The sequence below is a fragment of the Centroberyx affinis genome, unplaced genomic scaffold (assembly GCF_046629955.1).
Source record: "Centroberyx affinis isolate AG114_WGS23_722 - 3 ecotype Tasmania unplaced genomic scaffold, CSIRO-AGI_Caff_v1 ptg005220l_1, whole genome shotgun sequence".
In the NCBI taxonomy this organism is placed as follows: domain Eukaryota; kingdom Metazoa; phylum Chordata; class Actinopteri; order Beryciformes; family Berycidae; genus Centroberyx; species Centroberyx affinis.
Genome location: NW_027282597.1, coordinates 33,062 through 58,333, shown reverse-complemented (window position 1 = coordinate 58,333; position 25,272 = coordinate 33,062). Strand labels below are relative to the sequence as shown.

The window sequence follows — 25,272 nt, the reverse complement described above, 5'->3', positions numbered from 1 at the left end:
TTATGTCCTGTCGCATGTTTATGGCACTATATCAATCTTCAATAGTAATAATGATAACTAGAATTTATGACCTCCTCCTCTCCTCATCTCCTCTCCTCTCCCTTCTCCTCTCATCTCTCCTTGTCTCCTCTCCTTGTCTCCTCTCCTCTCTCCTCTCCTTGTCTCCTCTCCCCTCTCCTCCTCCCCTCCTCTCCTTGTCTCCTCTCCTCGTCTCCTTGTCTCCTCTCCTCTCCCCTCTCTCCTCCTCTCCTCTCCTTGTCTCCTCTCCTCTCCCCTCTCTCCTTGTCTCCTCTCCTCCTCTCCTTGTCTCCTCTCCTCTCCTCCTCTCCTTGTCTCCTCTCCTCTCCCCTCTCTCCCCTTTGATCTGAAATCCAAGCACACAGGCTGTCATCCTTCCTGTCTAGCAGTCTAATGTTCACTGTGCTTTAAACCGGTCCTGTCTGCTGCAGGTTTAGCTTCTCTGTACTTTGTTTTCTTACTGTTTCGCTCCATTGTTCTTGTTGCTGTGACTTCCTGCTCTGTGGCTGCTAGCCTCACCTTGATAGACACAACCAGCTCACCACAATTGGCTTACGTCCCAAAACCTCATTGAACATCACTGGAAGATTTAGGCATGAACACACAGGTTCACAGACAGACACGGACTGATAATGAACAATATGTACTTCTAATGTTAACAAACTTGCGATTTAAAGTTGCAAAATGCATTAATTTTAATACAAATACAAAGTAATGCAAATAATAACACTGTAGGCTTGGAGGTCCTCTCAACAGCTCAGCCAATGCTAAGTGCACACAGAAAAATACTATTTAGACCAGTGGTTCTCAACGTGGGGTCCGGGGACCGCCAGGGGTCCTTGAGGGGGTTCCAGGGGGGTCCACAGCAAATTGATGAATTGTTAAACTTCACCATTATTTCATTTACAAGAAGTTAACACGATAAGAGAATGTAGAAGAATGACTGTTTTGATCATAGTTTCTCTGTTATCTCTCTACCTACAATACAGATAGTCATGGAATTCTGGACAAAATCATATCTGACAAAAAAGATATTCTCAGATTTGGGTCTGAGAGACAAAATCTCATCCAATGGGGGTCTGTGGCTCTAATGTGGACTAAATTAGGGTCCTTGATATGAAAAAGGTTGAGAATCACTGATTTAGACCACTACTACTACTACTGTTACGTCAGCAGCAGCAGCACTTACCTGTATATAATGTTCCCCTGTGTTCTGCTCAGGGCCATAAGATCAGCCATGATGTGGCGACTGGAATCATCCAGATGACGGTGGATCATTTCACCAGAGCCGACGAGGGAACCTACACCGTCCAGATCCACGACGGCAAGGCCAAGAACCAGAGCTCCCTGGTGCTGGTGGGAGACGGTGAGGCCTCCTGCACCATGACAGCAAAACTGACTGATTGATTGGTTGATTTATTGGTTGAGTTTTTTGGTTCGATCATGTCAAATCTTGCTAAATTTAAACACAATATATTTTATTAGATTAGTATTATGGTATATTACCATGTGAGAAACTGATGAGAGGGGTGTATGTACAATCTATTATGAATTTTAATGAGAATTTGTTGTTTTTTTGCATGCTCAGATTTCATTTTGAGCTCAGGATATCAGTTAATTTGTTTTTATACTCCCATAAAAATGTCCACTGGACTTAAAAATCCCAATATTTAAGATATCCCCCAATTGCATTGCATGTTTTTCTTCCTATTGTGTTTCACCGTTTTCCTTTTTCTCACAGCACATTGAGATTTTCTCTTATTCTTAGTGTGTTACAAATAATAATAGTTTAACTTGATTTATTTTTATTATTATTATTACGGCAAGAAGTAGTAAAAGTGACATTGTAAAGAGAAGAAAAGTAAATTGACCAACATGAATGAAGGTCTAAATGCTGTTTCCACCCTGACTAGAAGAATAAAAAATAAGCGGGAAACACTGAATGATTACAATGTTTTGGAATTAAAAATGTCAAATTTAAATAAAATATTAAATATTGGCTTGTGACAGTCAGGCAGAATACAGCAGTACATGCCAAACACTTTCCACACACTTTGAGAATAGCTGTGTTGGTTTCTTGGATTCCATAGTGACTCTGTTGTGTTTTTCTCTCTCAGTGTTCAAGGCCGCTCTGAAGGAGGCCGACTTCCAGAGGAGAGAGCACATCAGGAAGCAAGGTGCCGACAAACACCCCGAGGCAGAGCTGGAGAAACAGTGTTTAGAATGACTTGCTTAGATAACAGAAGATTATATGAAACTTTAATGAAACCTGTGGGGAAATTGTTGCATTGCAGCAGCAGAACATGGGATATAGATGAGAATAAGACAAATAGAGAGTACAGAAGATAATACAACAAGTGATTACTTGATATGGTTTGGCTACTTTGGTGCCAGATAGGTGTTGGTTGGTTTGTCTATATAGGACAATACTGTGAGATCCAGAAAATTAAGACAATTAGAGCAAAGTTAGTAAATTAGTTTGCTTCTCTTTGACCGACAACTTAACTGACGCTGTCTGAATTGTCCTGATGTGGTAAACTCCACCCATCTGGTACTCAGCACGGATTAAAACAAATGCTAACAGTTATATGTCTATAGGTCTCATTTGATTGCTGTCATTATTGCTCCTTTCCTGCATATCCTGAATAATGTGATTCTGTTTTATTGTCATTTTAGGTCCACATTTCTCTGAGTATCTGTCTTTCACTGTGGCGGAGGATTGTACCGTTATGCTTGTCTGCAAGGTAAAAAAAACAAAACAAATTCATCACATCTAAATAGCATGCATAGCATTCATAAGGTTTTGCGCTAACTCAGTACAAAACTTTTTTGTCCCTAAAAACAACCTTGAAAATGACCAAATCTAATACTGTAGCTTCTTATTCATTTCACCATTTTCCTGACATGTAATTGTTTGTTTTTTTAATCACACTTGCACAATTCTTTTCTCCTCTTTCTGTTTCTTATCAGAATATTCATAGTATTCTTTCACAGTTTTTATCACTTTGTTTCTATGCCTTCTCACTGTGCAAATAATGCGATCCGGAGTCCTTCCCTCTCTTCACCAGTCGGTCTGTTGTTTGCGTCTCAGGTGGCGAACGTGAAGAAGGAAACGACCTTCCACTGGTTCAAGGATGACGAGGAGATTGTTCCTGAAACTCCTCCTAACGTCATGTCAGGCTCCTGCGCTCTCCCCATCCCTCTGGTAACTAAACCCCTCACCTGTCATCTCATCCTGCTGAAGGAACACACCAAGCTTTCATCCTTACCTGTCCATGTGTTGTTGTAAACACAATGTTTTTGTTTTCCAGTTCTCCAGAAAGGACCAGGGCGTTTACAAAGCTGCTCTCAGTGATGACAAAGGAAAGGACACATCTGTGTTTGAGATTTCAGGCAAAGGTACGCTCTCATTACTCTCATTATTCTCATTATTAATACGCCCGGAGTGGTCAGTTACTGTCATATTTCTTATTGTTATAAAGCTATTCATATTCAGGTCTGATATAATATTACTTTCTTTCTCTCTTTTCATCTGCAGTGTTTGACGACATCATCAATGCCATCGCCCAAATTGCTGGTAGGATTTGATTTTGATCAACTGATTTGTAAACACATCATCCCAGACTCTCTCTCATCGTGTGAATCAGACAGGATGTGATGATCACTTCTAACTGGCTTGTTGGCGGTGAAACTGATTCATGCACGGCTATGAATGATGTATGTGTGATTACTGATAACAGCTCCAGAGTTTCTCCTGAGGAACACAGTGGATCCTGTACAGCCTGCCTGCCTGCCTGCAGCATGCAACTCTGACAACCTGGTAACTGGGAATAATCAGGTTGTGGCAATAATTTGATTGACGTGTTTACATGCACGCTAGTAATGTGATAACTGGAGGAAAACCCCAGTTTACATGATTCAGTCATAGTTGGATTTCTCTCCTTAAGAAAGAGACGTTACACTCAAACTTCCTGCTAGTTGTTTTGGATTTTGAACAAATCCAAATGTAGCTTTTTTTCATATGGTCAGGTTTCTGTGTCTCATTACTTTGCAATAATTACTTTGCACTTTACAGTTTAATAATAGTTTAACAAACCCAAGACTCGCACTTGAATAATCTGTGAACTGCCTTTGTGGGATCATGATTGATTTATTAGTGTGCATGTAAACACGCTCTCTAATTTGATGACAGCAATTTAGAGGTTAGAGAAGTTCAAAACCCCAGACTGTGGTTGTACTGTGCAGCTCCCAGTGTGAATGTGGTTAACACTGTGAATGTGAAGCAAGGTGTTGCTGAAAAAGAGCATGCATCCTCATTCAATTTGTTTTGTGTTTAAATAAAAGGTTAAAATATGAAACATTTAAAAAAGCCTTAATTTCAAGGCTAGTTCAAAAGAACATTTATAGCAACTCCAACATGTTTCGGCCGAAATGCAATGGAATTGTTTTTATTGTGTTTTGAACTTTTGAACTGGCCATGAAATAAAGGGTTTTTGAATATCATTAACTTTTAATTAAGCAACAACCCCAAACCAAAGAGCACCTTCAACACGTTCCTTCACACACCAAAACCCAACAGAAGTCCTCTCTATATTAAAAAATGATTTGACTATATTACCTTCCTCCCTGCACCACCACCATGTATAGCAAACATTTTCCAGTTCTTTTGTCCCTTCTAATTGCACAGATCTGGTTTGTAGGTCAAGTTGAGGCATGTGACTGCAGCAACGAGTTTAATTGCACTGACTGTGACCGGAGTGCCTCTGTCTGTGATGGCAGTGTGTTCATGTGTGTGTGTCTTGTCCCCGTCAGGTTCGTCTGCCTCTGACCTGGTGCTGCAGTGTACTCCAGAGGGCATCAGGCTGCAGTGCTACATGACCTACTACACCGAGGAGATGAAGACCATCTGGAAGCACCGGTACACACACATCCCGTCACACATCTGGTGTCACGGCAAAAACCTCAGCAAGCCAGCCGCAGCCAGTCGGGGTTGTGTTAGCACATGGTTTAACTCTACTCTATTGGTATTTAAAGTCATACAAAATGCAATAAATCACAGATACAGTTGGATAAACACAATATATCCCCCCCATGTTTCTGCTCCAGAGCCCCATCCCTATTGTACCATTTAGTAATCAAACGGAATAGATTTCACAAACAATTACATGTACATATAAATAAAGTCAATGTGACAAGAATTGTAGGTGAGATCCAAAAAATAAAAGAAATAAAATTAAAAGATACAATAAAAGATAAAATAAATAAATAATAATAAATAATGAGTGAATAAACAAGTAAGCTATATATAATATGGGATCAGTATTACAAAACTACAATATCAGTGGTGTCCATTTTTTCTATATAGGTCAGAAATGGTTGCCATATAGCATAAAACTTCTGAGCACACCCTCTTGTAGAATAGCAAATTTTCTCCAATGTCAAATGATACATAAGGTCTTTAATCCATAGCACATGATTTAACTCTGACAGCAGGACTTAACCAGCTCACTGATCTTCTCCACAATGTTCTGCAAAGAGCTACATATGGCTCGAAAAATGTTATTGGTTAATAGATCCAGTGAGCTTCTCTAGAGCCAAAGTGTACTCAGGCTTTAACGGTCCCATATCATGTAAAGCAGGTTTCCCCTTGCCTCTGTGATGATAAAGGAGTTGGATGGTCTATCTAAACATGGTGAAATTATCAAAACGCACGGTCGCCAACTAAATCCACACAATCCATATTAGAAAAGCGAGCCTCTAAACGAGCCGGTTGGACTTCCGTAACTTTGTGGCGTCACAAAGGTTCGCTCATTATCATTTCTGTAAGAAATAATAGACTAACAAAGTGTTTTTTTCAAAGCGGTTCAACGGTTGTCATTGTTTATTACCGGAGAGTTTTCCCTACCTGTAGCCGCCGGGCCGCGGCGTCTCACGTTTCACTCTGGAAACGGTTAGCCAATTGGAACAGAGGGGTCGTTAATATTAATGAGCTTTAAAGACACAGCGACAGAAACAGCCTGTTCTTGGTAAGGCTCAGAGAGATGCTGGAATATGAACATGTAAAAAAAGTATTGAGAGTTTTTTTGGTACATGACACCACACACACAGCTTTGAATGGACCTCAAGACACAAAATAAAACTCTGGAAATTGGAGAATATGGGAGCTTTAATTCAGCAGCACCATTTATCAAATTCTGTTTGTTGCGTTTATCTTTAAAACTCTTGTCACATAGGCAACATACATCTGTAACTTTCTGACATGGATTTTTTTTTTCTGGCAGTGATTTTTCCATTTTCACAACACTCACCTCTCATGTGCATACTGTATATTCCACCAGCAAAACTTACACTTTTGAAAGGCCACCGTTATGTCGCCTTGGCTTAAAAGATAAGTCAATCAATGTTGGACCAATATATAATTTGACTCTGACATACCTGCAATAGTTGGACCCACAGATAATATTGGCTCCTGTTGCTAGGCCTCTTGCTGCTGACAAGCGGTCCAGACGGGGCAGTATCATTATGAATTCAACATATGATCCAGCCCTGTTTAAGACTGAGTCCTAGCGTCTCTGTGTTAAACCCTGTAGGGACAGCAAGATCGCCTCCTCTGAGAAGATGAGGATCGGCGGCACGGCGGAGATGGCCTGGATGCAGATCTGCGATCCCTCCGACAAAGAGAAGGGTCACTACTCCATCGAGATCTCAGACGGCGTTCAGACCCACACCAGGACCTTTGACCTCTCTGGACAAGGTAAGGACCGGCTTCTGGCACAGGAACCGTAACGTGGAACACACATGGCTTCAGACAAACACACTTTTATACACTTGGCTTCTTGTACTCGCTTCTATCGTGTCTAATTGATGTGATTATTTAATTTGTTTTCTCTATTTTTCTTATTTTATTTCTTTGCTACTATTTTATAGCCATTGGTTTCATTTCTGGATATTTTATTTGCTGTTGTATTACTTTCTAACTGCATTTACTTCTTACTTTCTTGACTGCGAAGCACTCTGTCTCTGATTTTGAATAATACTATATAAATAAAGTCATTAAACTGTTAAGTACAATTGTCTTAAGGTTATTTTTCTTTTTGCAGCATACACTGATGCCTATGAGGAGTATCTAAGACTCAAGTAAGTCATTTTGTATTAGTTCACTAATTGGTTAACGTGAATTTGTAGATTGTATCAGAATGATACTAATCATACTCATCATGACGTGTTATCTTTTAGGGCGGCCGCATTTGCTGAGAAGAGTAAGTATATCTTTATTTTTATTGCCATTTTTGCTCATTTCTATTCTCTACTCCTTCAGACTCACCTAGACTCACCTGTCATTAAAGGGACATTTCCCTGAATTATGACAAAAGCATTATGCAACGGGAAATGGCCCATGGATGATGCAAAATTGTGTCACGATGAAGGAAAGGGTTAGAAAAAGGGTTAAAAAAGGCATCATTTTTCTTCAGAGACTCCTCCAGTGATCTGAACATTTTGAAACAAGCCTTTCAGTCGAGTCGTTTGCTCACAAGCCAAAGGACAAAGAAAAAGACAGAGCTTTACATTCCTGTTCTGATTCTCCTCCTGTACATCTGAACCTCATCTAGACTGAGACTGTCTGCCCCAGTCTCAGTCTAGATGAGGTTCAGATGTACAGGAGGAGAATCTCACTTCACTTTATGAGACGGTTTTCAGAGAAGTTTACAAATGCAAATGTAGTGATGTTGTCATTTCAGTAGTTCTTAAACATGCACAGACATGATCTACAGTGGTTTGTCTTTTTTTAGTGAATATAGGACAAAAATAATGAAACTTTTTTTTTTCTTCCTCTCAGACCGCGGCAGAGTGGTTGGTGGTCTGCCTGATGTGGTCACCATCATGGAGAAGAAGGTGAGGTTTTCTCTCTCTGTGCTTTAAAATGACATGTGCTGATATAAATTAACAGTATGTTAAGAATATGCAAGATCACATTTTGTACACCTGTAGACACACCCTTTATACACCCTGTAGATCTACATACAACACTCATAAGGAGTTTACGCTCACAGGAATGAAAGAAAAGAAATTTAAAAAGAAAAAAAAGGGAAAAAGTCACAACAGAGATAGCAAATGCATTTGAAGCTATTACAATAATTCTTAGATTTTAGTTAAGACTCCAACATAAGATAGTATTCTCTTTAGCGCCATGCATCCTGGCCACAGAGACCACCATTGGGATTTTACGAGACTATGTGGAAGGCTCCAAAGCCAGCTTTGCTCTCTGAATAACTTTGACTTAAGTTGACTTGAGTTGACCTATGACCCTCCCCTCCACCCTCCAGTCCCTGAGCCTGACCTGCACCGTGTGGGGCGAGCCGACCCCGGAGGTCACCTGGTTCAAGAACGAGCAGGAAGTGGCCTCCAGCGAGCACACCAAAGTCACATTCGACGGCGGCAAGTTCGCCAGCCTCGTCATCAACCAGGTCACTCCCGAAGACTCCGGCAAGTACAGCATCAACGTACGAAACAAGTACGGCGGCGAGTTCGTCGAGATCACCGTGAGCGTCTACAAGCACGGCGAGCAGCTGCCCGAGCCCAAACTGGGACAGCCCAAGGGGGCCACGCCCGCCGCCACCCCCGCCTCCACGCCCGTGCCCCCCAAGTCCCCCGCTCCCCCCTCCAAGACCCCCACACCCACCCCTCCCAAGGCCCAAACTCCAGCGCCGTCCTTAAAGAGCCCCACCCCCGCCTCCACCCCGGTCCCCAAGTCCCCGACCCCCACCCCCAAGTCTCCGACCCCGCCTCGCAGCGTCAAGTCACCCACCCCGCCCAGGTTCATGAAGTCTCCGACCCCCCCGAGAAAGTAAACGGGGGGATGGTAGATGGTGACGCCCGAGGGGGAAAATGTTGGCGTTTAGCAGTACTGATTTATAGCATGAGTGTGAAACCAAGAGCTGTTACTTTAAGGTTTATTTAGGTAAAAGTAGCCGTTGTAAAAGTCCCACTTTCTGAACTGCTGCTGCACTTTGGCTCCATTCCCGAGTTGAACTGTTTGGAAAAAATCGAGCTCTACTCTCTTCTCAGCCAGCAAGGAACGGTCTGCTGACTAGTGGCTGGGAATTTTTATGTTACAGTATTCTGATTTGGTTCTACTGTATAAAGTTGGAGAACGTATTGCAGGATGGATGCAGGAGAAACCTACGAAGGCGGACTTTTACAACGGCTACCACTGTAGACGTCCTTCTCAGATATCATAATGTCACTCAACTGGTCGCTGTGGCCTTGACACAGGTGAGAAAATGTGTAAAAACATTTAAAAAAAAAAAAAAAAGACCAGAGTAGATGTCATGTTCCTTGTCAGTGTTTTTAAAAGCTGCACCTTCCTCTATGCAACACAGAGGAATGCCTGTATCCATGTTCTGTGGATGTTAAATGGACGGCCAGAGAGTTCAGACCGTGTTCCCCCGCTGACAGCAGGTACGGCCCGGTGTGGTCCGCTGTCAGAACCCGGGTGGGAGATTAACACCAGCTACCAGACAACTGTGGGTGAATTTTTGCTATGGAGGGGCAAGTTTTCCTCTTGTACCAGCTACTTGTTTTTTACCAACCATCGTTTGGAGTCAGTAAAATACTGCAAGTGTCTGGTTAATTGGCCAGTGGATAAAACCGTTAAGTTTCCTGCCCTGGTCACTAAGCCAGAGGTCTGTCTGTCTGTGACATGTCGTGTTTCCCCCCAAAATGCTTTTGTGATGGCAATAAACTTTACTTATCACCCTCTCTCTGTTGTCTTAGTGAGTAATCTTCTCTCTGTCTCACACTTGATGTTTTAGAGCAGTGATTCTCAACCTTTTTCATATCGAGGACCCCTAATTTAGTCCACATATGGGCCTCTGACCCCCACACTGCAAAAAAACATCCATCTTAACAAGTCATTTAGTCTCATATTCAGCCTTAAAATCCTATTTTTCTTAAAACAAGAGAACAATGCTGCCAGTGAGGTGAGATAACTCCACTTGTTTCCAATGCAGTTTCACTTCCACTTCCAGGAATTTTCTAGAAATAAGAGAATAAGTCAGAATAAGGCAGATCACTGCACTATCAAGAAAATGTCCCTTGGTTCTACAAAACTCTTGAAACAAGTTGATTTGTATTGGAAACAAGTGAAATTATCAAACCCCATTGGCAGATTTTTTTCACTTATTTTATGAAAATTATGATTTTAGGGCTCAATAATAGACTAAATGACTTGTTAATATGTAGATTTCTTGCAGTGCATTTGATGAGATCTTGTGTCTCGGACCCAAATATGCGAATATTTTTATTGTTAGATATGATTTTGTCCAGATTTCCATGACTATCTGTATTGTAGGTAGAGAGATAACAGAGAAACTATGATCAAAACAGTCATTCTTCTGCATTATTTAATTGTGTTAACTTCTTGTAAGTGAAATAATGGTGAAGTTTAACAATTCACCCCCTGGAACCCCCTCAAGGACCCCTGGTGGTCCCCGGACCCCACGTTGAGAAACACTGTTTTAGAGGGATCGTGACAGAGGGTTAACATGAGGTAACACGCTTCCTACAGCATGGGATAACATCAAAATATACGTCTGTTTTCTCATGTGTACAGTTTGTTGTGTAACCAGTCTGAATAGCAGAGGAGAAAGGACAGTGTGACTGCTCTTTACAAACAAAACTGCTCCTGAAACTGAGGTGAGGTGGGAGGAGCTTTCAGCAGAGCGAACGGGGCAGGTACAACAGGCTGTTCATTTGCATAAAAAGTTCAAATCCACACCTAGTCCTGACTGACTGCTGGCTCCTTCATGCTGTAGACAGTTCAGGTACGGAGACTAACAGGTTAGCTGTGTTGCTCTAGGTTCAGATCAGCGTGGACTCTTCTCTGATTGCGCGGGAAAAGCAAGCAATCTTTCACCAATCATGAAGTAAGTCTCTTTAAGAAATTGAGTATTTTTTTAAAGTTGTAACTTGTTCAGTTCATGTAAAACGTAATGCAGAGGGATCAGTGGATAATTGACTGAGCAAAGTCACATGCCTAGCATTTGTTTATCTTACCTAGACTCTGCTTAATCACACGTGACAGGAAAGTTTTGAAATGTCAGTTTTACACAAAGTTAATCTTGATTGCTGATTCATTTTCAAATGGGCTTTGCAGGGTTTTTTTTTTGCTTGATTACTGCTAGGTTTACAGTCTCAGCAAGTCCAGCTTAATGAGATGGTTAACAGTCACACATCTCATCGCTCTGAAGGTAAAGGAGAACCCTGTTGCACATAGAGGCTCTGTGGGCAAGCGGCATCGATGGAGTCCAATCTGTCCTGCCTGTCTTCACTGAAAGACGAGGTGAACCAGGTTTTCATTCAGCCGCATTACAAAGAATCCTACCGCCTGGCTATTTACGCGCTGCTCTGCGGGGGCAAAGAGGCCTACGAGGAGTTTCTGAAGGCCGAGCAGATCAGCCACTTTCTGTCAGAGGAGGAGATCCTCTTCATTTTGGAAAATGCAGAGTTACCGGTTCCGGACGATGACCAGGAAGGAAATCGCGTCGCCGAGGAGAACGGCCCTTCGACCTATTTCCCCACCGAGTCGGACGAGGAGGTGCCTGACCTTGACCTGGGCTGGCCGTTGGCGACGCAGGAGACCTCGGACACCAACATCAGCCTGCTGTTCCACCCGCCGAGGCAGAACGCACCGAGCATTAAAGAAGTGATTCGGAAACAAATCCAAGATGCAAAGCAGGTGAGGACGAGTCACGATACTGTTGAGGGCCCTTATTCCCTCTGAGTGAAAAACAGAATCACCTAATCCACCAGGTGCCAAAAATACAAAGAGATTTGACCTCCTGTTGACAGCTGCTGTGGGTACACTGCATGTTGACAGATGTTGACAGATGGTATAATGGTACAACAGGATTTCACAGATACTGCAAAGAAGTATTTGTGCATGCAAGACATATAACATAGGAAAATGACAGGAAAGCGACTACTAACTGGCAGAATATTAACTAGTAACTAAAAAAATAAGTACCAATATCTGATTGTTGTTGGCTAGTGCCTTTTTGGGAATAGTAAAAATGAAATTACTCACTAGTAACAAAAAAATAAGTACTAATATTTATTTAATTGTTACTAGTAAATAGACAAAGGAAACTAGTAAAAGCCAAAGTAGTAATAAGTATATGTATTAATAGGTATTTATATATTAAATTAGAAACAGTATCTATTATAAAGCAACTAGTAAAATTACAATAGTGACTAGCAGTTGGCAGAATATTGACTTGTAACAAAAAAAATAAGGACTAGAGGCAAATGTTTTGTGACTGGTGTTTTTTAGGGAGTAAATGTATAAATAAACGGCCTGCCATAGGAAGCTGTACATATCACTATTCATATAGACAGAAGATTGTACATATCACTCTACAAACACACTCTGCTCAGCCTCCAGAGACAATAACTCAGCTTCCTTACTGTGAGTTCTTCATGGAAAAGGTTAGCATTAAGGCCATGTTCCAGCGCCACTTTACATCAACTGGCCAACTTGTCTCAGCTTGACTAAGTCTGTCTGTCGGGCTCACAACGTGACGACTACCCAGCCCACTGCTGCAGATAATAATTCATCATTTAAAAAAGGGTGTGTGTGTTAAGCCTGTGCGTAAATGAAGACTTTCATTCCAGAGATATCCACCTTTTTGAAAAAAGTGACACCTTCTCTTGTAAAATGAATGATGAAAATGCATACAGCACTGCCTGACGTGTTGCCCACTATGTGCATATATTATATACACTTATGTAATGTGTGCATGTACATCATGTACAGTGATGTAGGTAAATAATGAGATGGGTGAACCCTGACCTGCAGTCAGAGATCATCATAAGACAAATCACCACCATAAATCACTAATGCTTTCAGATATATATTCATTTGTGTTTTTTTCCCTTAAAGAACCATTCCTCATATAACTTAAATCTGTTTGACACAACATAAATAATTTATGAAAAGGTGGGTTAACTCTGTTCCACGAATAAAAAGGTTCTTAAACTGAGTACAGGTTGGTTTTCTCTCCTCATCCCTCATCATATAGCCACATTTTACTATTCCACAGCCTTTGCATGCATTTTCATCTTTGTGATTGTTAGCTTGAATGAATAGTGTTCTTTCTGCATTGGAAGTGGTTCCTGTCTCCATATGATTTTTCGAATCTCTTTCTAGCTTATTGCCATAGCCATGGATGTCTTCACCGATGTTGACATATTCAGGGAGATCATCAATGTGACACTCCGGGGAGTGGTGGTCTACGTGCTGCTGGACGACTCCCAGTTCGAGAGCTTTTTGACCATGTCGCAGAGGGTGGGAGTTCAAATCCAGGACCTCAAGGTGAGACATACAACACTGTAAAATATAATATTAAAGCTGCTTTGGGCGTCTGGGTGGCTCAGTGGTCTAAGGCGCATCCTGGGTTCAAATCCGGCCCGGGGCCTTTGTTGCATGTCATCCTCATCTCTCTTTCTCCCAGTCTTTCCTGTCTCTCTCTACTTAAAACTAGCTAATAAAAAGGCAAAAAATACCCCCAGCGCCGTCCTCCATGGTTCAGCAGGTGAAAATGCTCAACACAGTCTCATAAAAGTTTGTGAAATGGGCACAAACTCTCAACCACAGATTACGTGTTGTGAACACAATGTATTTGATCAGTACATTCCTCCACAGCAAATTGGATTACATGACAGAATCACAAATTGGACAAGCCATTTTCAACTGTTTGCCACATGAAAAGGTTTGCCAACAGCTAGGTTTAGGCAAGTCAAACAAGTTTGGTTAAGGTTAGGTGAAGGTTTTGGTCAGGGTTAGGGTTAGGGTTAGAAAGGAATTGAAAATACAAATCCAATGGGTGGGGCATTTTTGTACAGGCCAGAACGTGAGTTTTGAAAACCAGAAATGATTGTGTCATTGGTAATGATCAGCAAACCTATCAACCCCTTGCAGATCTATTATGCTTCATGGGGCAGGAAATGTACTTTACAAAGCCAGCACAGGACAGTGTGCATCATACACAACAGTGGACAATATCCAACACATTCACTAGTTAACATCATTCACAGTTAAATATGATCTGATGTGATACAAGTATTTTCTGACATTACAAAAGAAAAAACGAACCATGATACTCCTCATTCAGGTGTGTGTCTGTAGATTTGTATTCCACTAATGCCTGCTGCCAGATGAGCGTTTTGCCTGTGGCATGACCTTTTTTCTATTGGCAGGAGCATTAGTGGATCGGGGAAACGCTGTCATTTACTAGCGTTTCCCCACTCCACCACCACCGCTTTACCATAGAGAATAACTACAGCCATAGGAAAGATCTGTTAGCATGGCTGGATTTTCCTGTTGAACAGCATCTAGACAACCTGCTTTGAGAGTCTAAACAAGTCCTCATGAATACTGTGACAGCTTTGTTCTGTCTGCACAAATTGTTTAGCCAGTAGCCACTTCAAAATGCCTGCCTTATAAAACAGATTCACAGGTTTGGTCTTGTCTACAATTACAAAAGGCGTGTGTGTGTGTGTGTCTAGGGATGAAAAAAGTACATAGCCTACTCAAGTAGAATTGCTTTGACATTTTACTTCATCTAATTACTGGTGTACAAATCTAGCTCATTTAAAGAGTATGAGTTACCTGAAAAACAAACTTATCATTTTTCCCATACAATGTTAACAGGACAAGAGAACAGAAAGTTCAAACTAGGTTCAAATTGAAAAAGAAAGTGCATTAACACAGTAAAGCATAAATAAAAACTACTTAGAAATGTCAGGTAAATAGAGGGGTGGGGGGATAGGGTTGGGGGTAGAGGGATAGTTGGGTTAAACAATCAAAAAGTATTCGGCAACCTGTTGTATTTTCAGTAACTTGTCGGTGTTGCAATAAAAAATAAATGATAAAAAGAAATGTCAGGTAAATGTGTCCAACTATCATCAAAATAGATTATTCATTTCTCTCTATAAATACTGTTGACATGTTGTTATAGACAATGTTAACTACATCTGAAAATGAGATTATGAAAGTCATGCCATTATTATTCACAAACATTACTACATTGACTTTCTTTTGCTACTAGCTATCCAGCTGCTGTTAGCTATAAGGCTAGCAAACTAGCTAGACAACAGCCAGGCAAACACAAACCAATACTGTAGCTCGATGAATACCTTTTTGGCTAATGTTAGCTAAGCTACTATCATGGATAAATTTGAGCATTAGTTGTTATGTGCTTAAACAGGTTTGATGCAGATGCAATTTACGATTACACCAGTTTCTGATGCGGTGCTTACGTGGATGTGCTTGAAAATGTAGCAAAGTACAATATTTAAGCAAATGTACTTGAGTAAAAGTAAAACTACTAACTCAAAAATGTACAAGTACACAAAAACATACTCAATTATAGTAATGAGAGTAAATGTAATTTGTTTCTTCCACCTTTGAGGTTTAGGTACAGTCTCTAACTGTGTGGCTCTTCCTGTTTGTTTCTCTGTCAGAACATTCGTGTTCGGACAGTACAAGGACAGCAGTACCAGTGTCGCTCTGGGGCAAAATTCCACGGAGCTTTGGAGCAAAAATTTATTCTGGTGGACTGCAAAACAGTTTTGTACGGGACATACAGGTAAGTCAAGCCTCCTCTTGCCCACTCAGTTTCAACATGTTCCATTCCCCATCATTCACATTTAATTCAGTTATTAAGAAAAGTATTGAGCAAGTCCAGCACAGTATTCTCTCTAAGTTACGTAACTTGGTGATGGTCTGGCAAACAGAGCACGTTGATAGGAAAACTGTGAACTCCACTTGGTGATCACCATGAAGCAAACAATATGTATAGTTACATAAAAAAGTAGGAAAGTTGCGTAAAAAAAAAATTCTTTCCATGAGAATAACATACATTTATGAATTTCTGGGTATAATGTTTCAGTACTGATTTGTTATATTTTCATGAAAACACTTATTTTTAAGTAACATCAGTCTGATACTTTACTGTGAAATATAATATGAATTTATTTCAGAGTTTCATCACCTTTAAGGGGTGGGTAAACTATTTTGCTATTTCAAAGATTTGAGTTTAGGTGGGTTTCACCCTCAACTATGTCCCTGCTTGTACTCTTGTATTACTTCTATTTTAAATATATGTATATATATATATATATATATATAAAAAAAATCTTTTTTTTTTTTCATAAAAACAATTTTATGACATCTAAATTAGTCTGATACCAGTTATTATAAAGTACAACATGATTTTATATCCTAAAAGATTTACAATGGCTTTGTGCAACTTTAGTTAGATTTGCTATACTTAACGATAAATTACACCACAAATTTCTATCATAAAGATTTACATCAGTTTAAAAATGGGGGTAAAATCTATTTCACAAATGAATTAAAAAGTGAGTTTAGGCAAGTTTACCTTCCGCTACATTCCTTCTTCTTCTCCAGTGACTGAAGGAAGCACTCATAACTTAACTTCATTTTCTTTCCAGCTACAAGTGGTCGTATGAGAAGATCAATCTGAGCATGGTTCTGGTGATCACGGGACAGTTGGTTTGCTCTTACGACGAGGAGTTTCGACGACTGTTTGCTCGCTCCGCTGTTCCTGCAGCTCTGTCCAGGGAGAAAGCGTCTGATCAATATCTGTGGGACGCAGTTGCCCTGCATAGCCCCAACTCCAGCCAGCTTTCCCTCTATCAAATTCACATAAAATCCAGACTGATGCACGGCTTGAGAAGTGCCCAGAATGACTTATTTAACAATGGCGCTATGCTAACCAGAGGCCTGAGCGTGCAGGAGAGGCTGCATCAATCTCATCGTCCCGACATGGGGATGGTGAAGGGACACAGTTATGCCGGAGAACTGCAGAGGATCAACTCCATGACTCGGCTGAGGACCGTAACCAGGGATGTCGGGGTTCCCGTTGCTCCTGGGAGGACTGGGTCTAATCTGTGGGGTGGTGAGGACTCACTGCGAACAGGCCAGACGTCTCAGCTGTACCATAAGCACAGGACTCGCTACGGTGCTGACCAGCATCTGCTTCCATACAGCTCTGAGACCTCCCTCCATAGGTGGAAAATCGACTCGTACCTTAATAACAATGACGCACCCCTAGATTCTTCGTCCGATGTGATTTCCCCATGTAGCAGTCACCTTGGCTTAAATGAGAATCAACCACAGCTGTTGGTCAGTAGGTCCAGGGACATTAAGTCCAGGTTCGAGGAAATCAGGCAAAAGAGACCCAGTCTGCAGGAATGCACTGACCCAAGGCAGAGCCAAGAGTCCTTGAGATACATGTATTCATCTCTGGAAAGATCTAATATGAAGTCCTCATTAAGAGCTCTGGACACAAGGCAAACTATGGCAGAATTAGAACCAGATACACAATATGGCTCCAGTTTGGAACGAGACAGACACAGAGAATTTCTCAAACCAGGAGAAGAGCCAAAGGAGGAAGGTCCCGAAAGAGAGCAAGTGTTGACACCAACAGTTCTCACTGATGGACACCGATCTGTCTCTCACTATGATATCAAAACAGTTCCAGACCGACAGACTACACTGACATACGACTGGCGTGAACCACTTTCCAGGACAACCTCAGCAGTTGATCTAGACATGAAACTAAAGGATCCATTGTTCAAAGTCATTAATTTGCGGTCCAGCGGTCTCAACATGCAGAACTCAAGAACAATGGAGTCTTTGAGGGAAATCCCTGAGGAGAAAGAGGGTCAAAGCAAGCCTGTCAACAGTTCGGGCCCAGCTGCCCTCAAGGACAGGGACGAAACAATGTCCAAAGACGGCAAAACCACTTCAAAGGTGGGCTCTGTGAAATCAAACATGTCTGTAGGAACACAGCATCAGGATCTAGCTAGAGGAAGCTGTGATTCCATAAGTAAGGATGTCAACAGTTCGGGTTCAGCTGCCCCCAAAGATGGAAAGAAAACAACATCCAATGAGGCAGAAACTGTTCCAAAAGTGAATTCAATGAGCTTAAACACATCTGTAGGATCTCAACATGTGGCTAAGAGTTGCGTAGAACCACAGCAAGAGCAGCCAACACTCCAGAGGAAGAATTCTATAAGATCAAAAGTATATTCAATGCTTACTTCAGATGAATGGAAAACATCAAAAAAAGAGGAGAAATCTCTCCAAAGGAAGAACTCAGTGAGATCGCAAACTCCCTCAGAATCGAAGCAACCAGTCAAGGCCGATGTTTCGGGAGCATCTCCTGTTGGAAAGCCCTCTGCTACGGAGCAGACGGCATTAAAAGGTCAATCAGCAAGTGTTTCCAGGCCGCACAGTGCAATTGGTGGTCTGCCAGAAACGGAGAGGCATAAATCTCTATTCCCAATAGATAGGTTCTCTCCTCTGCGTTCAAGCAAAAGAAAGATTGCAGCAGAGCAGGATCAAGGCTCACGGAACACTCTGGATGATGAGGTGGTGACTGTCCCCCAAGCCAGAAGAGAGAAAGCCTACAGCCGATTTGAGTATTTCCTTAGCACTGAGAATATTGCTCCAAATAAACCAGCAAGGACTACAAGCATGTATTACTCAGACAAGGACATAAACAGTCCGAGACACCTCTCTGCTGGCGCCACACATAGCTATTCAACGTATCAGGCACAAACTGCTACTGACAACCGACTTGGGCGATTCATGCAACGAGTAGGAAATCTTATAGGTAAGAACAAGTGAATCAAAGTCATCAAGTTACAGTGGGAAGAGGGAAGGCTTTCCCACAAATGAAGTTAAAGATCGCATAGTGCTTGTATTGTTCATTGATTTATTTTGGCAACCACACAGAGATGAGATATGTTAGTCATGCAGTATGCTACAATTTCCCTTTGTGGTTTTGATATTTTTGGCTAAGCTCTTCTCAGGGAAGATATTTATTGTTGAAGCCCAAACACAAGATCTGATGAATCAATCACTTGAGCTACTAAATAACTGCCTATGTATTAACCTGAATTGGATGTTAGAGGAAAGTGGTTTAGATGATTCAAGGTGTTTGCTGATTGAAGTCAAAACAGGGTAAATAGGATAGCAGCTCATAGAAAGGAAAGCATATTTTTTAATTGTAAATACTATTGTCATGTCACTATCATCAACTATTGTCTTATATTGTACCTGTTTGTTCTGTTTGAATGTTTAGTTTAACTAGTCTTTGTCTACTTTGTCAAATATAATAAGTCAGTTATTGTAAGTAGGTTGGATATGCTAGCTACATTTTCCCTTTGTTCTCATAATGAATTTGAAAATTATGGCTCAGCAATAATGGAACATATTATTGTTAAAGCGCATACCTATAATACATGTAAATCCAGTTTATTAAAGCAAAACATACAGTCGTCCAATTTTGGTGATCATTTAGCTTCATCTTGTCCTTAGCTGTAAGGAGTGGGGTTTCATCTACTGTAGCCTATTTGCTTTAAAGTTCAACAAGTTGTGTGTTCTGAGATGCCTTTCTGCACACCACTGCTGTACTCAGCTGTTATTTGCATACCTGTGGTTCACCTGTTAGCTTGAACTTGTCTTTCCGCTCTCCTGTGACCTCTGTCATCATTGAGGCATTTTCATCCTCAGGACTGAAGCGGACTGAATGCTTTTTGTTCATTGCACAACTCTCGGTAAACTTTTGAGACTGTAGTGTTGAAAATCCCAGGAGGTTGGCTGTCTCTAAGGTGTTGGAACCAGTATGTCTGGCTCCAACAATCATACCATGTTCAAAATGCCTATTCTGTTGTGTATTCAGACAGTAATTGAACCTTTCCACCCTCTGCATGCTTTATGCTGATGCTTCGTATACATGTGACTCACTATCTGGAGAAGCAAGGTGTTAGCGCAGAGGGGGATTACATGCATTGTCCAATTGCCATAGGATAAATTGTCTGTTATTATAATTAGGTTGGATATGCTACATTTGGCCCTTTATTACACTGATGGATCCAACAGTTGGTCAAATGTGTGTGTCAAATGTGATAGTGCTGCCTGTGGAGAAGAAAGCAGATTTTTTGGTAAAAATTCATACTTTGGTGTGAAAACATGCATGGTGTGCCCTTACATTGTCCATTTTTTATATTTGTTGGCCCTGGCCTTAGTATCCAGAACAATGCCACCTCCCCTGTTTTTCTCATATTGGTTTAATGTGCTACTTCTGTACTCCATTATGTGCACACTAGTCAGAGCAACACTGTGTGAGTCAGTGTCAGTCCTGTGTCAGTATTTGTCTTGAAATGAATACAAAAAATGTCCACACAACAAATGTCACAAATCACTGCTTTGCACATTGAGGGTGTAATTATTTGTTTATTTTGAAATGACTCTGAATAAATATCTACAATTGGTATCTCAATAATATGGTATCAAAATAACAGATGGAATAAAAACTTTTCTGTTCAAGAAAATGTGTGTCATTGTTTATTTGTGTGGCAGGAGGAAACACAGAGTATTTCTAGATGAAATATTCCAGGCACTTGTTTCTTTCATCATCCAGTTCTTGGGTCTCAATCTCAAACTTCTTCATCGCAATGAAGTACTGCACAAAGGGCTCTCCGAGGGCACTGCGGATGACCAGGTCGTCTCCCAAAGACTCCAGAGCATCGTCCAGCTTCACAGGAATGGCAAACTGTTTCTGCTGACAGGGGGATTTGTTTAAATCAGTCTCGATAGCGAGGTTGCGTTTGATGCCGTCGAGTCCTGCTGCCACAGTGGCGGCCAGCACAACATACGGGTTGGCCATGGCTGAGCCCAGCTTGTTGTCAATGTGTGTCTCCCTCCCGCCGTGGCATTTGATGTTGAAGGAGCTGCTGTTGTCGTTGCAGCCGGCGGTGGCGTACAGCAACCGCTTGGGGTCTTTGATCGTCTTGGCGATGTGGCTCCGACAGCCCAGGCCGGGCGACATCAGGCAGCTCAGGGCGGCGGAGTGAGTGAGGAGCCCGGCCAGCCATTTCCTGCCGATCTCAGACAGCTCGCCTCCCCTCTCCCCGCTGTGGAACAGGCTGCGGCGACCGTTGGCGTCCCACAGACTGTGAGAGAGCACTCCGGCGTTGTACAGGCCGTCGTCGGTGAAGAAGCTGGCGATGTAGCTGTGTTTACGAGCCATCTCTTTGATGCCGGTGCGGAAGGTGAAGGCGCTATCGGCGGCCTCGATCCCAAACTCCGGCCTCAGGTTGATCTCCATTTGGCCGGGGCCGCTGGCTGAGGCGAAGCTGTCCACATCTGCGCCCATGCAGTACATGCCGTCCACCAGCTGCTGGAAGAAGGGCAGGTCGTGGTTGCTCAGCAGGGTGGTAGCGGGGAACATAAGGGTCTTCGGTCCGATTCGGTCTGGCGCTCCCAGGACGCAGCATTCATAGGTGAAGGAGGAATGCAGGGAGAATCCCAGGCTTTGCAGCTGACCAAGGAGCTGCTTGGCGATAAGGCGAGGCGAAGTGCGGAGGGGGCTCCCGGTCACGGTGCAGGGGTCACAGATGACCCGGGCGGTCTGCTCCGCCCAGGGAAGGAGCCTGAAGGTCGAGAGGTCAGGGATCAGAAGAATATCGCTGCTGAAGTTGGCGGTGTTGGCGTTGTCCACTTCGTTGCACTTGGGGCTCAGGGTCAGCTCCAAGTAGCTTCTTGGCATTGATATCCCATATATTGCTTTCTCCTATGGATGTAAGGTTTACATTGATTAAACCCCTCAGCACATAGTCCTGTCCCCTGATTTCCTCCTCTACTTACTCTCAAAATGATCCGTTCCTTTGCACATTTTACTTGTTTATAATGTTGTTGATCTTGAAATTTAAAGCTGCATTCACTAAGATTGGAATACAGACCATGTAGAATCAACCATGATAAAATTACATCAAATATGGATGTAATTTGCCGGTCCGGCAGACTCGTGAAATGAGAGCCACGCAGACTCGCCTAAACACCACTTCTGTCCATATTCGACGTAACTGATTCATGGTTGATTCTACATGGTACGCATTTCAATTTTAGTGAATGTAGCCTTAAAGATGACTGTAGCGCAAATACATTTTGTAGAGCTAAGCCTACATTACCAGCAGAAGTAGTCTAAATAATGACATAAACCTTTCTAAGGTTTTTAATAAAGATAGAGCCTACAGCATTATCGTCGTATTTGCATTACTTTGTCACACTCAACGCAGCACTTGTAAAATCAAATAATTTTATGATAACCTGTTTACCGATGAAGGCTAACACAGAAAGATAGGCTAATACAGACTGATAGATAGTTACATTGAAGAAGCGGACAGGCACGGTCTTGGACCTGGACACCCCGTGGAGGTCGGTGGCCTCGAAGCGGACAAAGCTGATGTTCTCCCTGGCAATCTGCTGCTTGATCTGCTCCATGGCTGAAATGAAGCCCTGAGTTCCCGAGTTCTCAACGTTCTCTTTCCCGTTATCTGTGGGAAAATAAAGTTCACCAGAAAGTTAATGCTAGAAAATGTGTCATTGAAGAGTTTGATTCCAAAATGCTACTTACCTATTTTAGCAAAAAAATCAAGTCCTGTTTTCAAGTTTTTCATTCAGTATGTCTAAAACATAGAGACCCAACAGGACCGTAGTCAAGACAATCTTAGTCAAGTCCAAGTCCAGACCAGGTCCAAAGGGGGTTGAGGCCAAGTCAAAACAGAGACCAGAGCAAATCGAGTCCTCAAAACCAAGACCAAAACAGGCAAAAAAAAGTGTACACTTCTTTCCAAATGTAAAAATAATGTTTCTTAAGGGTCAACAAAGATGTAGATCCATCTGAATGAGGCCACTAAACCCTTTAACATCCAGTTGTCAATGCCTAGGAACTGACTAACCAATGGACAAAAGTTTGAAGACTACATACATACACAGGTTGAAATCCCTTAAATTGTTTCAAGTGCTGTCAAAAAATTAACCAAACATCAATAAAATTACCCATTTTAAAAATATTTTTAGATAGGCAGAAAAAAGTCAAGTCAGCCGAGACCAAGAGAAGTCCAAGATGTCACAATGGTCTTGAGACCTGACTCAAGACCAAAAAACAGGACTTAAGCTATCTACTATCCTTAAAAAAAGTTCCAGATATTTGTTAAAATTATACAATCAGCCATTTTGTAAGAGTAGGAGTTCCCATTTAGAAATTAAACTGTTCAATTACATCAGGAATAAACATTTCTTTTAACAGAAAAGCTCCACTAACCTGTTCCAGTCTCTCCCCAGGTGACACTGCTTTCATGTGTGGGTGACCTAGCTCCAGATTGCCTATTTGTGGCCACATCAGGCCTGAATGAGCTGGATGAATCCACGTTGGAAGCTAGCTGAATAGGCATGCTCTCTCTGGCCCCGGGCCCCCTTCTGGAAGCGTCAGAGTGGGGTTTGAAGGTGCTGAACGGCCTGTGTGGGTTCCCATCGTCCCGCCGTCCGTCGGGCCTGCTGTTGCTCCCGTGCAGGTACGTGTACGGGCTCCCCGGCTTCCCGTCGTCTTTCCCCCGGGTGTTGAGCAGTGGACTGTCCCTCAGTATCGTCCTGAGCTCCTCCATGGTCTGTCTGGGGACGCCCATCCCGCTCTGAGACGCTGAAGACGCTGCTGCTTCCCCGGTCCGGACCTCCCTGGCGAGGGGTTCCTCCGCCCCGGGACGGTCCTCTCGCTCCGGGCTCAAGCAGGGCCTGTGAGGGAGAGGGCCGATGGAGATCACAGTGGGGGTGTCCGGGGGTCGGGGGTGGCTGCTGTAGGAGTGGACGATGGACGGACCTCCTCTCTCCCAGTCCGACGGAGCCACATATTTCCCAGTCACCCTCACTCCCTTCCTCTTGCCCAGGCTCATCCCTGTGCCGTCTATTTGGTCTGTGGTTCTTCCATGGCCCTCCTGAAAAACACACAAGAATGGTTAAAGATGATAAAGTGCATGAAAGAAGAATGAGAGAGTGAAATAAAATGCAAAAAAAATCAGTAATGGTTAAAGATAGGAAGCAAAGATCCTCAAAAACAAAACACAAGATACAATCAATTGAACAAAGTGAACTAAAAGAATCTATTTGAAACCAAAGTTGCTGCATCTGCTCACAGTATTGTGCTGAAACAAAAGATTTTGTCCAGAATTTATAAAAAGATAGAGGTGGAATTGTTACCTTGAGACTGAAATCTTCAGAGTCATGCATTTCTTTTGTACTCTTTCATGAACTTTGATTTGGAATTTGATAGCCCTCATATGAAGCCGGAGCTATACTCGCACATTAATTTTTATAGACAATTGGCACAATGGTGTGACGGATTAGAAAATTCTTTGCCCCCACACCCATGGGCGTCCTGCTGGAAACTGGCACCCACTGACCGCTGGTGGACACTGAGCTGCTTCTGCTTTGAGCTTATTGGCTATCAGCATGAACAATTCAATGTCCCTTTGTGCCATTGCGAACAGAAAAGGCAGAGCTCAGCAGTTCTGTTTGTGGTTCCAGAAAGATACGACACCAAGTATTTATTCCAGAGTGATGAAAACAAACTACAAGGACTAGACAATTGAGTAGGCTAGTATTATCATTGCTCTTTGCATTAAACTGGTTGCTGTCTAATTACTTTCCAAGAGACTTGAGACATAAATATGAACTGTGTAGTGGGATTTGCTGTGTGTTTTTTAAAGAGGCTGATTGTGATCTAGACATGTTGACAGGCACAGGTCAGGTCAGGTCATTCAAAGGAAGCAATGATGCACAACAAGGCTGCAGTCTGTGGTATCAAAAATGTTTTCATTTTTCAATGCATCTACAGGCTGCAATCGATCTATGTTCATTATTAATATTATTATAGTTGTTGTTAGTGTTGTTGTTGTTATTATTTGCAGGTTATGGTGAGTCTCAAATAATGTAACATCAAAACATCCATTAGCCACTGAACAACAATTCACTGTCCATCTGCAATGCTTTTATATCGGCTATTTAATGATGATTTTACTACTACTAATACTTATTCTACTACTACTACCACTGCTGCTTCTACTACTACTACTCTAATACTTCTATCACTACTACTACTACTACCACTACTACTACTATTACTACCACTATTCCAACTAATACTAGGCCTACTACTACTACTACTACTACTGCTGCTGCTGCTGCTGCCACTACTACTACTACTACTAGGCCTACTACTACTATTGCTACCACCAGTCCAACTAATACTACCACTACTACTGCTACTACTACTACTTCTATTTGTCGCTGTCGTCGTCCTCCTCCTGCTACTACTACAACTA

General features: G+C 42.1%; 3 protein-coding genes across 3 annotated transcripts in view; 2 read left to right on the top strand and 1 right to left on the bottom strand.

The window, feature by feature from the left end:
- The window catches only part of myom2a (myomesin 2a), a 53,328-nt gene extending 43,557 nt beyond the window's left edge, over positions 1–9,771 (top strand). The window contains 12 exon segments of the mRNA XM_071546340.1: positions 1,240–1,384; positions 2,136–2,195; positions 2,695–2,762; positions 3,110–3,223; positions 3,330–3,417; positions 3,557–3,595; positions 4,831–4,936; positions 6,609–6,772; positions 7,119–7,155; positions 7,255–7,277; positions 7,856–7,911; positions 8,343–9,771. Coding sequence (XP_071402441.1) covers positions 1,240–1,384; positions 2,136–2,195; positions 2,695–2,762; positions 3,110–3,223; positions 3,330–3,417; positions 3,557–3,595; positions 4,831–4,936; positions 6,609–6,772; positions 7,119–7,155; positions 7,255–7,277; positions 7,856–7,911; positions 8,343–8,867 — 1,425 coding nt within the window. The 3' untranslated portion in view covers positions 8,868–9,771.
- A 1,546-nt stretch (positions 9,772–11,317) lies between these two features.
- Positions 11,318–20,409, top strand: LOC139666973 (protein FAM83B-like). Its single transcript, XM_071546338.1, has 4 exons — positions 11,318–11,755; positions 13,226–13,390; positions 15,541–15,665; positions 16,534–20,409. The coding sequence occupies exons 1-4, from the start codon at positions 11,318–11,320 to the stop codon at positions 18,734–18,736; spliced, it is 2,931 nt and encodes a 976-aa protein (XP_071402439.1). The 3' UTR covers positions 18,737–20,409.
- Positions 20,410–20,492: 83 nt separating this feature from the next.
- Positions 20,493–24,178, bottom strand: lgsn (lengsin, lens protein with glutamine synthetase domain). Its single transcript, XM_071546339.1, has 4 exons — positions 24,149–24,178; positions 23,220–23,886; positions 22,283–22,449; positions 20,493–21,686 (listed from the first exon to the last, which is right to left on the bottom strand). Exons 1-4 carry the CDS (start codon positions 24,176–24,178, stop codon positions 20,493–20,495), a joined length of 2,058 nt encoding a protein of 685 aa, XP_071402440.1.
- Between the last annotated feature and the right edge of the window lie 1,094 nt (positions 24,179–25,272).

Bases quoted from the DNA above. Each gene is read 5' to 3' on its own strand.
- LOC139666973 (XM_071546338.1), top strand. From the start codon at position 11,318: ATGGAGTCCAATCTGTCCTGCCTGTCTTCACTGAAAGACGAGGTGAAC. The intron at 11,756-13,225 runs GTGAGGACGAGT...ATCTCTTTCTAG, and splicing joins AAATCCAAGATGCAAAGCAG to CTTATTGCCATAGCCATGGA. The intron at 13,391-15,540 runs GTGAGACATACA...TTTCTCTGTCAG, and splicing joins TTCAAATCCAGGACCTCAAG to AACATTCGTGTTCGGACAGT.
- lgsn (XM_071546339.1), bottom strand. From the start codon at position 24,178: ATGCATGACTCTGAAGATTTCAGTCTCAAG. The intron at 23,887-24,148 runs GTAACAATTCCA...TGTGTTTTTCAG, and splicing joins CTGAAGATTTCAGTCTCAAG to GAGGGCCATGGAAGAACCAC. The intron at 22,450-23,219 runs GTTAGTGGAGCT...ATTTTCCCACAG, and splicing joins CTGGGGAGAGACTGGAACAG to ATAACGGGAAAGAGAACGTT.